Source organism: Octopus sinensis, linkage group LG18, assembly GCF_006345805.1.
Source record: "Octopus sinensis linkage group LG18, ASM634580v1, whole genome shotgun sequence".
Taxonomy (NCBI): domain Eukaryota; kingdom Metazoa; phylum Mollusca; class Cephalopoda; order Octopoda; family Octopodidae; genus Octopus; species Octopus sinensis.
Genome location: NC_043014.1, coordinates 1,095,209 through 1,110,535, shown reverse-complemented (window position 1 = coordinate 1,110,535; position 15,327 = coordinate 1,095,209). Strand labels below are relative to the sequence as shown.

The 15,327-nt window shown below is 41.8% G+C and overlaps 1 protein-coding gene across 1 annotated transcript in view; it reads left to right on the top strand.

Moving 5' to 3' along the window:
- The window catches only part of LOC115221570 (retinoic acid receptor RXR-alpha-B), a 30,036-nt gene extending 15,473 nt beyond the window's left edge, over positions 1–14,563 (top strand). The window contains exons 3-7 of the mRNA XM_029791772.2: positions 9,561–9,746; positions 10,752–10,859; positions 12,629–12,713; positions 13,170–13,357; positions 14,009–14,563. Of these exons, the coding sequence (XP_029647632.1) occupies positions 9,561–9,746; positions 10,752–10,859; positions 12,629–12,713; positions 13,170–13,357; positions 14,009–14,244 (803 nt within the window). The 3' untranslated portion in view covers positions 14,245–14,563. The remainder of the gene's footprint in view (positions 1–9,560; positions 9,747–10,751; positions 10,860–12,628; positions 12,714–13,169; positions 13,358–14,008) is intronic.
- Positions 14,564–15,327: the final 764 nt, after the last annotated feature.

Below are 15,327 nucleotides of genomic sequence, written 5' to 3'. Positions count from 1 at the left end.
GAAAGAAGCCCATTGTGTCAAGATATTTGTTTGTTTATTTATATGCATTATGTGTGTGTGTATCCTTGTCTTGACATCACGTGAGGATTGTAAAGTGGTGGTGTTCATTTCCAGTGTTCCGTGGGGCAATATTACTCTGCTTGGGAACAGGTGAAGACTGGCAACAGGAAGGGTATCCATCTGACCCATGCAAGCCTGGGAAAATGGACGTTAAAACAATGATGATGGTTACACTTTTTTTATCAACTTTTGAAGCTTAAAAGACAAAATGAATCTGGCTGGGATATAACCCTGTAATTTCCCGTAGTAATTGTACCCTGCAAATATAGCCTATAATAATTGAGGTACCTCTTCAATGTGTCATGAAAGGTACTCCGTTAACATAGTCTTTATTTCTGACTTTTCATATAATCAGCAGTGGTACCACACAGAAGTGTACCCCATTTATGCACCCTCTGTATCTGATCCCTATGCAGAAGTGATCTCCCCACAGAACTCTACCCTAGTAATGTATCCTCTATATCTGACACCTTCTGGGCCATATTCTCTCTCAGCCAGTTGCTCAATAGAAGTGACTTGGACACCAAACATTATAGAATGACATCTGACAGTCAAAGAATAGTTGACAGGTTTAGAAAGGGACGCATAGAACAACCACCACACTGGCGCTAGATGGCTCGTCTTGTTAACGAGGAGAGAGAGAAAGAGAAAGAAACGTGTGGAGGTCCAGTGTCGTTGGTTGTATCTTGTTGCCTTGGAGTAAGATTAACCGTGAATTTTTGACTCAACAAACAAGCAAACACACCAAACATGTTTTGTGGGAAAATATTACAATAAACAGGTGGTTTATTGACCTTGACAGCTTTTGTTGTTGCGGTGGTGGTGGTGGTGATTTGGTGCTGACCCCCACCTCCAGAAGTGGTGGTGGTGGTGATTTGGTGCTGACCCCCACCTCCAGAAGTGGTGGTGGTGGGCGTTTGCTATTGTAGAGGCAGCACCAGTAACAATGACAATCACTTCATTGTCCGTTGGTTTACTTCCTTTTTTTTTGTTTTTTTGTGATTGTCCTTGACAACCATGTTTTCACTGTTGTTATTGTAAATGTTGTTTTACTGGTTGTTGTTGTTGTTGCTGCTAAGAGTAATCCTCTTCCCTCCCACCCACCCCCACCCTGAAGGTCAGTGGGTGCAGCGTAAATTTGCCAGAAAAGCAGGATATGGAGCACAGTTCACATTCCCGCTGAGACGGGGGGGGACATTCACTCTGTAAATAAACCTGGGAAAGTCATGAACACCTCAACATTATGACCTCAACAGGATGTCAGAGATCTGCTGCCGTTACATCCTCAAGAGAGATCATCATCATCATCACTATCATCATTGTCGTTAATTCTATGTTAATGATTGCATTTTCGCAAATCTCATTTAAAAAAAAAACCCACAAACAAAACCAGCCGGTCCCTACAAACTGGTTGTCATTGCTGTTTTCTCATAGTCTGGGCCAAATACCATTGAAGGGTTTCAATGTAAGGGAGTGGCAGGGAGCGCCATTATCAAGCAGGATATTGATGCAGACACTTCTGAAGAATTCCGTATCTGGCAACAAGAATATTTTTGCAATCTGATAAGGTGAAGAGCTGGTAGAATCGTTAGCACGCTGGGTGAAATGCTTATCGGCATTTCATCTGTCTTCACATTCTGAGTTCAAATTCCGCCAGGGTCGACTTTGCCTTTCATCCTTTCAGGGTCAATAAATTAAGTACCAGTTGCATACTAGGGTCAATCTAATTGATTGGACACCTCCCCCAAAATTTCAGGCCTTGTGCCTTGAGTAGAAAAGAAAGAGAGAAAAGAATGCCTGCATCTCAGACAAAAAGGTTTAGTGGCATTTCCTTTGGCTTTTTGCATTCTGAGTTCAAATCTTGCTGAGATCATCTTTGCCCTTCATCCCTCGTGGGTTGATTAAATGAAGTACCAGATTCATTCACAGCACTTTGGTCCACCCAGGGCTAGAGTGGTAGATGCTTGACCAAGGTGGGACTAGAACCCCAAACCATGTGATTGGGAAACAAACTTCTAACCCTAACGCAAACCTATTGCCATGTGTGTGTGTATTGGGGTGGGTCGGTCTACCCCAGCAGAGAGAGAGTCACCAGTCATCTTGACCTTTTTTCATTTCTTCTTCGAGGATCAGCATCTTGAGATCAATCTTCATAAGTCTTCTTCTTCTTGTAAGTGTTGTCAGAAAGATGATGATATATCATGTTGATGAGGATTATCACCATTTAATATCCCTTTTTCCCTGCTGGCATGAGTTGGACAAATTGACAGGAGCTGGCAAGGCCAGGAGCAGCACCACATTCCATTTGTCTGCTTTGGCCTGGTTTCTACAGCTGGATGCCCTTCCTACCCTTTAGAGAGGGTACTGGGTGCTTTGTACCATGGCACCAGCCCTGACAAAGTCACCGAGTTCTTTACATGAGAAAACCCCCTCAACTGGGAGGTGGGGAATAGTATTGAGGTGTGTGTGTATGGCTTTGTGTCAGTTGAGAGTTTTAAAGTATAGAGGGGACATATATATATATATTATTATATAACTCGGTTTCAGAAGAGACAAAATTTAGATAATCATTCTATAGTTATGATTTGGAGCACTCCGTCGGTTACGACGACGAGAGTCCCAGCTGATCCAATCAACGGAACAGCCTGCTCGTGAAATTAACGTGCAAGTGGCTGAGCACTCCACAGACACGTGTACCCTTAACGTAGTTCGCAAGGAGATTCAGTGTGACACAGAGTGCGACAAGGCTGACCCTTTGAAATACAAGTACAACTCATTTTTGCCAGCTGAGTGGACTGGAGCAACGTGAAATAAAGTGTCTTGCTCAAGGACACAACGCATCGCCAGGAATCGAACTCACGACCTTACGATCATGAGCCAAATGCTCTAACCACTAAGCCACGCGCCTTCACAGTTATGATTTCCATCAACACAATAAACACACCAAGTCAATGTCTTGGTGCTAATCTTAAATTTAATCTGATTTTTAATTGCTGTATCATTCTTTCTTTATTTATCCTTTTCACGTCTACTTCTTACCTCATGTAATTCTTATTCCTAATCTAAATAATATGGGATCCGTTCCTTGTCTTGGTGTATTTATTGTGTTGGATGTAAATCATGACCACAGGAGGATTGTCTAAGTTTTGTTTCTTCTCAAACCAAGTTCTATAATGTCTACTGTCTCAGGTTCGACTCCAGCACTTTCAAGCAATTGTGTAACAAAAACATTTTTCAAAAGAAAAGACAATATATTTATATATATGATGGCTGCCCCCTCATTATCGAGTATGGCCATTGCACGAAGCTTAACTGTTAGTGGTGCTGTGATCGAATGTGACTTTTTAGCCCAGCTAAAGATCTACAATGTCTTGTACAGAATTGGCAACTATATATACGAAGCTACGTGTAGTGGCTTCCCTGAATAGGAACTCAGCTCTACAGGAAAGCTTCAGTCTTCGGGAAGATGGACAAATCTGGAGATTTGTCAAGACTGCTGAAACGTGGAAGAGAGATACCAGCTGGTCTGAGTGCTCTCTACCCACAATAACTAAAAAGACTACAGCAACTCAGGGAAACTAAGCCAGAACAACCTGCCATCCTCTACACACCATCATAAACTGCGAGCAGGGTACAAATTGTTGTCCTTAAATGCTCGCAGTTTATGCAACAAAATATATTTGTTCAACGCCTACGTCAGAAGTGTTGACCCTGACTTCATCACTGTTACGGAAACATGGGCGCATTCCTTACTCTGTGATGGGGTTTTCAACATTACGGGGTACAACCTCTTCCGTAAGGACCGCACTAACCGCCGTGGTGGTGGTGTGATGGTCTACGTTCGTTCAAATTTTTTGGTAATTCCTTGTGCCGATTTGAACGAATCACAAGAAGAAGTTTTTTTCTGTGACGTGCGTATGACCATGTCAACACTCCTGCTTGGCGTTGTTTATCGTCCCCCAAGTTACCATCGGGACACACAGCTTTGCAATGTCCTCCGAGCTGCTGCCAGGAAAACAGCCACTTATGTGTTTATTGCAGGCGATTTCAATCATCCTGAGATCGATTGGGAGACCTTCCATTGGCCACAGAGTGCAAACGATTTTGTTGAGCTTGTGCTGGACTCAAACTGGTCACAAGTAGTCACCTCTCCAACAAGAGGCGACAACACCTTGGACCTGCTCTTCACCACAACTCCTGAAGCGGTTATCAATTGCACTACGGAGGAACCTCTAGGTGACTCTGATCATGCTATGATCATCGCCAATCTGGCTCTTGCGGGCAACAAAAACCTGAACCATCTCCAATCTGCTTCCTTCGATTGGAAGAGAGCAGATTGGAACCTGTACCACACTGAACTACAGCACCCAAACTGGCGTGAATTCTACAACTCTGGAGATGTGAATACTATACTCCAGAGTATCCTGGACTCAATATGGGCAGCATGTGCAGCATCAGTGCCACGTAAACAAAAAAAGAAGAACCGCCCCAAAAGGGCAATTTGGGAAACTTCAGCGGTCCGACTTGCCAGGAGGGAACGTCGGACTGCTGAACGGGAATACAGGTTGCATAAATCAGACACCAACAGGAAGAAGCGGAATAAATCCTCCAACCATCTCAAGCAAGTGACAAAAAAAGCAGTGCTTGAATTTGAACAGTGCATAGCAGCCAATCCTGACAGCAAGGTTTTCTGGAAATATGTGCACTCAAAGCAGAGACCTCACTCTCCAGTGGGCCCTCTTCGCAACCCTCACACAAACCAGATCACTGACGACCCCAAGGAATGCGCAGAACTCATTGCCGAGTGCTATGCAAACATATTCACTGTTGAAAGTCAAAATGTACCATCTTCACCATCACTAACAGCAAACTCCATAACAACTATGGAATTTACACCTGCAATGCTGCGACGTCACCTTCAAAATAAGCGCAACTATGCCTCCCCTGGTCTCGATGGAGTTACATACCTGCTTCTCAAACGTGGCAGGCACTTCCTTTTACACCAGCTTTCTATTTTCTTCCAGTACTGTCTCAACAATGGTGCTACTCCGGAGCAGTGGAAAACTGCCAGTGTCATTCCTCTGTTCAAAAAGGGCGACCGCACATCACCTGTCAACTATCGCCCAGTCAGTCTCACTAGCTGTATTGCAAAACTGATGGAATCGTGTGTCAGAGAAACACTCTGGAACTTCTGGAGCTCTCACAGTCTCATCCGACCCTCACAATATGGATTTGTCCCTAACTCCAGCTGCAGTGACCAGCTTGTCGAGTTCCTTGAGGACATTACTCAGATTACTGACAGTGGCTCATGGGTGGATGTTGTCTACCTTGACTTTGCTAAGGCTTTCAACTCTGTGCCACACAAAAGCTTATGGTGAAACTCTCTGCAATGGGTGTGGGGGATGACCTTTTTAACTGGTTGAAATCCTTCATCCTCAGCCGAAAGGAGGTAGTCACAGTTCTAGGACAGCACTCTACACCATATGAGATGTCATCGGGTGTACCACAGGGATCTGTCCTTGGTCCCCTCTTGTTTGTGGCATACATTAACGACATAGATGCCAATTTAAAGAATGCCACAGTATTGAAATATGCAGACGACATCAAGCTGTACCTTGAAATCAAGAGGACAGATCCTGATGTCTACAACTCTTTCCTGCAATCAGACCTAGACACAATGCAGCAATGGATCACAGACTGGCAACTGAAACTGGCTGTGGACAAGTGTACCACCATGCATTTTGGGAGAAAAAACCCTGCGTTCACATACTCCCTCCACAACACTGATATCAAGAAATCCTCTTGCGAGCGTGACCTAGGCATCACTGTCAGCAGTGATTTGCGTTGGTCAAAGCATATCTCTAAGATTGTCAGGAAGGCCGAGGGTGTCTTGGCATCACTCAGCAGGTCTTTTGTTAGCCGCTCTCCAGCCATCTATTTAAAACTGTATACAGCTATGGTACGACCACACTTGGAATTCGCATCATCAGTTTGGAACCCCTATCTTGCACAGAACATTGACCTCCTGGAATCTGTCCAGAGACGTGCAACCAAACGCATACCCTCCATCAGACACCTACCATATTCTGAGCGCCTTGTTTCCCTGGGCATGGATTCACTGAAGCTCCGGCGTTTGGCGACGGACTTGGTAAACACCCACAAAGTTATCAACCACCTCACCAACAACAACACTGAACACCTTTTTGATCTCCATGTGTCTAACACACGTGGACATGCCTACAAAGTCAGAAAACAATACAGCTCCCATGACTTTCGGAAACATTTTTTCACGCTCAGAGTTGCTGAAGCGTGGAATAAACTGCCTGCGTCAGTTGTTGACTGCCATGACACTGCATCTTTTAAGGCCCTCATGCTTTCCGAAATCCGCCGAAACTTCACCTGATTATATATACACTTTAGATGAGTTGTAGTGCACCTGAGCACTGTACACAATGTTTATTATTATTATTATTTAACATACAACAGTTGGATTTTTTTTGTTTTTGTTTTTTTTTTTTGCAGTTTCCATCTATTAAATTCCTCCATGACTTTTTGATTGGCATCAAGCTATAGTAGCAGACGTCCAATGTGCTCTACATTGGGGCAGGGGGGGGAGTGACCTTCTCATTGTACAGCCATGATATATATTATATATATATATATAATATATATATATATATATATATATATATATACACACACACACACATACATACATACACGTGTGCATTCATGTATGTGTATAGGTATATATATATATAACGGGAAGCTTTATGAAAATAGGCAAAAGACGAAGGCAGGTTTACGGAAATAAACAAAAGACGAAGGCAGGTGGAATACAAACAAACAATTGTATATATATGTTTATATAGAGAAAGGATGTATAAACATGTAAAGCTATATCCATACAATAATCCCCAGCGCATTATACAATCCCCCTCCCCCCCCCATTACAGAAGCTGTGTGTTTTCTGTTCTGCAACCTCTTCATTAGACACCCATTAACTTGACTTCTCCACCACGACCACCACCACAGTGTACAGTTATCCCCCCCCGCCCCTAAACACACAAGAGTCATTAGGTGGGTCCACAATGTGTGTGTGTGTTAAATTATTTGTAATCCATTGCTTTCAAAGCCGTCCTGATCAGGAACATCAAATATCCTGACACTGCTTCAACTATTGACCGATGTCGCAGGACATCGTGACACTTTGGCCTCTAATTGTGGACTGTGGTGGGATGAAGGGGGCTCCTCTGTACGTGTGTGGATTGTATGTATGTGTATATATGCACACACACACACACATTTAATGTGTGTGTGTGTGTATGTATATATATATATCATGCTAGCATGGAAAGCGGACGTTAAATGATGATGATATATAATATAGAATGCATACGTGTGTGTGTGTGTGTTGTTTTTCACTTGCTGGATCTGGGTGATGGGTCAGAATGGTCAAGACCATCTCAGCTGCTCCAAGACTAATGAGATGTGATGCCATCAACATTCTTCAGACTGAAGGAAGCCAACATCTGAAGACTTAATTGAGATTCCTGAAATAAGTCAGTAAACTTTTAAGATTAGCATTGGGAAGTGAGTTCCAGAGGGATAACATTCTGGGGAAGAATGACTGGACATTGGGATTAGTGTGGTGCCTGGGGTGTCATGTGGTAAGTATTGACCCACAGGCTCAGACTGGGGACTGGTGCAACCTCCTGGCTTCCCAGACCCCGGTCGACCGTCCAACCCATGCTAGCATGGAAAATGGACGTTAAATGGCGATGATTGAGGGGAGATAGCACAAGAGGAGCCTGTTTCAAGGAACAGAGACCATTCTAGTAGTGGTACAAAAAACAAAGGGAGGAGACAGCGTGTGGGTAGGAGGGTGATTTGGTATCAACCAGTCAGGTGACCCTCATCTGGATGGGTTTTGGGATGTCTGTACAGCAGCAGCATCTCAGGTGAGAGAGTAACACTCCATTGTGGACCTTACCTGAGTAATTATTTGGGGTTGAAGTATTTTGTGGCCTTAAAGAAATGGGCCCAGTTTTGGGGTTGTGGTCCTTATGGATATGATCTTGATAGGAGAAATCTTCCGTCATAACAAGGCCCAAAATTTGGGGTCCAGTTAAATGCTGCCTGTTTTTATTTGCTGTCAAAAGAGAGAAGAATGGCCTGGCTCCACTGGAAGATGCTTTTGAGGTTTCTGTTTCTGGCATCAGTGTGGGTTTGGTGTGTGGTGTCTGGGGTGGGAGTGGATGGTTGGGGAATGTTACGGAGGTATCGAAGGGTTGTGTCATCTGTGTAAGAGTAGGGGTCGTGGAATGTTGTGGCAATATGTCATTGATGTAGAAAGGGAAGAAAGTGGGGGAGAAAACTGAACCTTGGGGCATGCCAGAGTTGGTAGAAAGAATGAGATCTGCATATTCCATGGCAGTGTGATCCGATAGGATGTTATTGATCCAAGAGATAAGAGATGGGTGGAGTTTGTAGACGAAAAGTTCCAATGGTCAAATGGTTTGCTTACTAAACATCATTTCCAAAGCAGCAACATTGCTTCCACTGAACTTCAAAGAGTCCAATGGTGAGTGAGAGAAGAGAATGGGTCTTTTGATGGATCTGCCTTTATGGAAACCATCTGGGTGGTTGTTAAAGAAAGATTCCAAATGTTGTTGGTTCCCTGGTTACTTTTAAGACATCAGAAAGGAAACAGAAACCCATTGGTTGTCTCTTCTGTCCCCTCCAGCCAATATTTATCACCCTTATCGTGTCTGGGTCTTCAGATAATATTCACCATTGTTTTACATTGTTTTCCCTAAAACTGCACCCTGTCTGGTCATGTGACCTCTCTGATCACCCATGACTCCCAAGGGACTCTTGATGTGTTACACGACTTGCTAGAAACAGCAACCAAATCTCCCTCAAATCACATCCCACCATTTAAGGATGGACATGTTAGATACTGTAGTACTTGGTTTTCTGTACATAAGCTGGGATGGTCATAGTTGGAATTTCTTTAAACATAAGTCGCTTAGATCAAGGCTGACCTAGGGCTAAACAGTAATTTTTATTTCACAACAGCATGTTCCCTTCCAACACTGTGTGTGTTTTACAACTAATTCTGTTTGAACTCCTTACACACACAAAACCAGTGATCACACCTCTACATGCTATTTTGATTTGCTAAAAATAACAGCCAAATCTCCTTTAAATCACACCCCACTGTCTTAGAAAACATGTTAGGTAATGTGGTCCTAGATTATGAGGAAAAGGACAGGATGGTCACAGCTGGAATGTCTTTGATTATAGGTCTGCTTGACCAAGGCTAGCCTAGGACTAAAGAACTATTAGTGGACAGTCCACTCTCTCTCTCTCTCTCTCTAGTGATTATCATATTTTATATAATTTACTTTAAACTTTTTAATGAGTAAATTAATTTATAACTTTTTTAAAAATTCATCTTTCTATTTTCCTTTTTTCTCAAAAATCGATATTTTTAGCTGTGCGAGAGGATCGAACCCCTGGAGGCAAACATCGACACAAACGGCGCAGAGTGGAAAATATTATTGCAGAGAACGATGATGGAGGTGGTGGCGGCGGCGGTGGTGGTGGCACTTCAAGGAACCACGACACGTTACTGGAGAGGGTGATCAGTGCAGCACCCGACAGGTTACCGAAAACAGAAGGTGAGCTTAGGGGTCAGAGAGGGAATAATGAATGGTCAGTTGTAGGTACTAGAGGGTGGGTAGTATGGGTACAGCAGTGTAGAGTAGAGAGGTACCCTGGTGTGTGTGGTGGAGGTAGTGTTATTAGCAAGTGGTTACGCTTGAGGTAGAAAAAGCCAGTTCCTCCAGAAGGAAGCATGTTGTTGAGGGTTTTGAGGCTTTGGTACAAATTCTTTCTTCTTCAAATACATTTTAACCCTTTCATTACCATATTTATTCTGAGATGTTCTGTGTTTCTTTCAGTTACTTTAAATGTAACAAAGAATTTAGTAAAATAACTTGGTTATCATTCAGCTAGTGTTAGGAACATAAATTGTGACAAAGGTTTGGTGGAAGATTTTAATTCAAAACTTATGTAAACAAGATATTTGTACTACAGAGCCAGACCGGTTTCAGCCGGGTTGGTAACAAAAGGATTAAATTATTTGTGGAACGGTGGGTCTTGAAGCAATTAAATGTATAAATAGAAGCATGTACATGGCCTCTGTCAGTTGCAACAAGTGTTCCATGCAAGTGGCTGAGTACTCCACAGAGTGGACCCTTAACATAGTTCTCAGGGAGATTCAGTGTGACACGGTCGGTCCTTTGACTCACAAGTACTCATTTCTGCCAGCCCTGGCTGGACTGGAGCAATGTGAAATAAAGTGTCAAGGACGCAATGCACCGGTTGGAATTGAACTCGTGACTTTACAGTTGTGAGCTGAATACCACTAAACCACACACTTAAAAACACTTTGGAGAGAAAAAGTTGATGGCTGTTCATGGGACTTGAACTCACGTCTCCTGTAGACTTAGCAATCGTAATTATTGCTTTATCTGCTTTGAATTTCACTGCCCCCCCCCCACATAAAAATATTTCACACTCTCTCGAAGTTTTTTAATTCTTTTGATGTCAGCATTATGTTTTGTTGTTTTATTATTATTTAATGTTTTTTTTATATAATGACGACTTCTCTCCCTTTATAGAAATCTTTGCTGGTGAAGTTAAGATTTGTAACCTGACAGGAAATGAACTTCTTCAGTGTGGTTATCTTGAGTTGAAGTACATCATTGATTGGGCCAAGAAAGTACCAGGTAACACACACACACACACATCATCATTTGTCTTCCTCATCGTTCTGATGTCCCCTTTTTCATAATCTTTATATATAAAATTGAAGTTGTGTGTGTGAGACTCTGTCTCCTCCAATTTAGATTCCTAACTACTCCCACATTTTGCGGTGCCGTTTAACCAAAAGCGGGTATCTTATAGTCGTCATTTATATCGAGCCCTCTTGGATATTAGTATGAGTCTACGATTTAAAAAAAATTTACCATCATTTTTCCGCATTTTTAATGATTTTTGCTCGGGCTATATAAGGGAAGTAACTCTCTAAAAATGCTTATATAGTTATTTCCCTTACAAACCCGAGCAACGCCGGGCGATACTGCTAGTTCTGAAATATAGGATGACCATGAAGTCTGCATACCTAGGAAATGTCCCTAATATTCTTGTGGAATGGGCCCCTCGATCACCAGATGTTTGTCCCCTTCACTTCTTTTACTGGGCTCAGATAAAGGAGAAGTTTTACTCAATGGAAACCACGGATGTAAATCATCCGAAGGAACACATTGTTAATGAATGGGGTCGAACTTGATGGGAACCTGGGGTTGGTGCATCAGGTTGGGATGAATCTTACAAAAGTGGATCCAACTTTGCATCACTGATGATGGAAACCATGTCAGGGTTTCTCATCCGAGGTTCACATGATCTTTGGCGGGGGGGGGGGTCATATAAAATCTTGTTATTGACATCAGCAATAAATTACTTCTACTTCTACAAAACAAAATATTTTAACAATTTTTAAAATTACAATTCCTAATATTTAATTAATAAAATTGGATGTTTTTTTTTTTATACACCAAATGGCTATGGAGGTCCAGTAGAATAAAATAGGAAAAGGGTCCCTGGGCCAAAAAATGGTTGAGAACCACTTCTGTAGTTGGAAAAATTATTGAAAATAAGCATTTTTGCTGCCTTTGTATTGAGACTTTAGAGTCAGCCTGTAAAATCCAGATGTTTTAGTTAAGGTTCATTTTAAGTAAAAGAGACGATCCTGGGGTAAAATAAGATTACAATTTTTTTTCATTTCTAATCTCATTTTCGGAAATATAAAATACTGACATTTCTTTTCTGCTTAAATTTTTTGTGACAATATTTCAACTGAAATACATTTTGCTTAAAATAATGAAGAATTTAGTAAAAAGACTTTCTCCTTATCAAACTGGTGTTTTAAATATAAACTGACACAGAATTTGGATGGAAAAGGTTTTAATTTAGGTCATTTTTAAAACAGGAAGTTTGTATGATAAAATCAGGGACAGTGTCAGGGAGACAGATGTCCAAAGGGTTACTGCTCCCTGTATTATATTAACCCCACTTTGCTGTCTGCATCAAAAAGGCTGACCCTATTCCATAATATATATATATATATACATCGGATTAACTATTAACCCGTTTGTTGACTTGTTTCTGTTAAAATATGTCTTTTGTTTTTATTAATTTTGAAAATAGTTGAAGAAGTCAGTAAAATCCCCCTCATTCTTTTAAACTGGAACATAAATGAAAGAGATTCTGATGAAAGCTTTTAATTTGTTTTCAATAAAGAAGTCTGTATTGTGGATGCTGGAGCAGTCTCAGGGGAACCAATGTCAAAACGGTTAATAATCCACTAAATTAGTGTCTTATTTTAATTACTGGTGCCTTCCAAATGGTACAAGTCTTGTACTTTACCCCCCCCCCCATGACTGTGTAGTGAAAGTTCAAAACAACCTTAATTCTTTGTTCTTTTATTCCCTGCCAGGATTTCGAGATTTATGTATCACAGACCAGACAGCTCTGTTGAAATCCTCGTTCATGGAGTTGAGTGTTCTTCGTCTGTCGTACAGGTAGGCCACTGGTTCTGTTTTCTGGTAAAAACTGTCAGTTTATATTGTTTCTAACGGATAATTCTTTCTGACCAGTCTGTACAACCGAGGTCTTTATATCGACTGGAACCAGTCTCCAGTCTCCGTCTCTGTTTCCTTATTCTAAATATTATGACTAGTCTTAATGACCACTAAGATCAGTCGTCTTCAGTTTATTACCCTGCTATGTTACATAGGAATTGTCATGGTTTACCATTTGTCCGGTGGCGCTCCTAGCAAGGACCTGCCATCCTGGAGACTGACCGGTCAAGACATAAAAATGGATCCAGGTGGAGACAGTCCTCACCTGCCAATATTTTCATTGTAACAAAGAAGCCCTAACCAAACTACAAAATGACCCTTTAAAATTCCACTCAGGCCCCTTTCTTGTAATATTCCAATTTAATTATTTCCTTTCTCTTTTATTTATTGCCACAGGTCAATGGGAATGGACAATGTGATAAAGTTTGCTGAAGGTTTGCTCGTTCCAATCAACTATGCTACCAACATGGGTTGGGGCAACGAACTCATCAATGCCTCTGTCGAGTTCTCCCTCTGTCTCAAAAGTATCCACCTTGACCACTCAGAATTTTGTATTCTCAATGCTCTCGTCTTAACATATCCAGGTGAGTAGTCACACCCAAATGTTGATTTTTTTTTTTTTTAATTTCCTTTTCTTTCTCTTACATATTACTTACCTGGACTGAGATCCTTTTGACCAGCCACTCCTCCTGGTCAGTAGTCTAATGTCCCCTTTTCCATGCTCACATGAGTTCCATGGAATTCAGTGAGGCAGACTTTCTTGTTGCCATTCCTCACCTGTTTCTGACAAACAAGACCAAACACGTGTGTGTATGTGATGGGCTTCTTTCAGTTTCCATCTACCAAATTCTCTCCCTAGGCTTGTATCAGCTAAAGGGTTATAGTCAAAGACACTTGTCCAAGGTGCCAAACAGTTTGGTTTTGCGAAATTTACATGATTGGGAAAGCAATCTTCTGACCCAAAACAGCCAAATTAAACTCAAGGGGTTTGTAACAGTCCTGAGCAAACTGCTGCCCACGGGGCTTTCTGAATGCCATGTCTAATGAAGAATGACCTTGAATTCTTGTCTTTTAGCAGCATGGCTTACCTGAGGATGAACCAGGTCTCATGCAGCCTGCTTCTTGTCAAAGGTCGCTTGGACCTAGTTTATAATCTAAGAATTCATTTCACCCCCCACCTGTCCCATAGCAAATCTTATTTCTTTTTCTCTTGATCTTTTTTCTCTCTGTTGCAGATGCCTCAGGTGTCCAAGACAAACAGAAGGTTGCTGCCATGCAGACGAGAATCCTCGACACGTTGCGACGCTATGTCTCCAAGAAGTACTCCAGTGACCTCCAGCGTTATGGCAAGATGCTGCTACGGCTGCCAGCCCTTCGCACCCTCAGCGCCAAAGCTGCCGAACGTTTCCTCTCACTGACCCTGGAGGGTAGTTTCCACATTAACGAACTTGTGTCCCAAATGATCAGCTGATGGACGCTGACCCTTGACCACTTTAACAACCACCACCACCACCATCATCACTCCCCCAACACCATGACCACCACCACTTGGTTTAATGGTTATGTCAGGAATGTCCTTTTTATTTTCACTCAAAACAAAATCATTGACTTTGTCCCCCCCCCCCCCCGGTTTCTTTCTTTTGTTCATTGCTAAAACTTTAGCCAAATCTTTGTCATTTTAATTAACCCTGGGCTGGATGCTGTTCGAGGGACAGGCACATGCATCTAATTAACATACATTATTTAGATATCTCACAGATTTTTCAGATTAACAAAGATTGTTTGTTTTTGTCGTAGTTCTGTTATTTATTTGCTTAATTAAGCTGACTGAATCGTTAGCAGATTGGACAAACTGCTTAGCAAGCATTTCTTCCGGCTCTTTACATTCTGAGTTCAAATTCCACCAAGGTCGGCTTTTAACTTTCATCCTCATGGGGCCTTGGGCCAAAATTGGAAGCCTTCATTATTAGTCTTTTGCGGTCAATAAACATAGAACCAGGGAGGGAGGGGGGTGTCAGTGTAACCCAGACCCCCTCCCCTCTAAAATTGCTGGATTCGAAAGTATTGACCTTGGTTTCAAAATTCTGGCACAAGGCCAGCAATTTCGGATGTGTGGTTTTAAGTTGATAACATTGACCCCAGTACTTAACTGGTACTTATTAAAGGAAGAAAGGCAAAGCTGACCTTGCTTGCATTTGAACCCAGAACGAAATGCTGGACGAAATGGTCCAATGTTGCAGGGGTCGGTTTTGGGGGTCAATAAAACAAATACCAGTTGTGCACTGGGGCTTGTCCCCTTGCAATAAAATGTCGAGCCTTTTGCCATTATTGTTAATGGTTGAACACCATTATCAACCTGAGACGGATCACAGCAGCCACTTATAAAGATATATCTTAACAGCTTCGTTAACAATATTTTCTAATGAGATTAATTTCTCATGTTATAAATTTCTTTTAAAAAAATAATCAAGAGTTTGGAGAAATTTAGTAAAATAATTAACGTTTTCTTAATTACTCAACTAATTGGAATATAATTCCCCTCAAACCATAATGG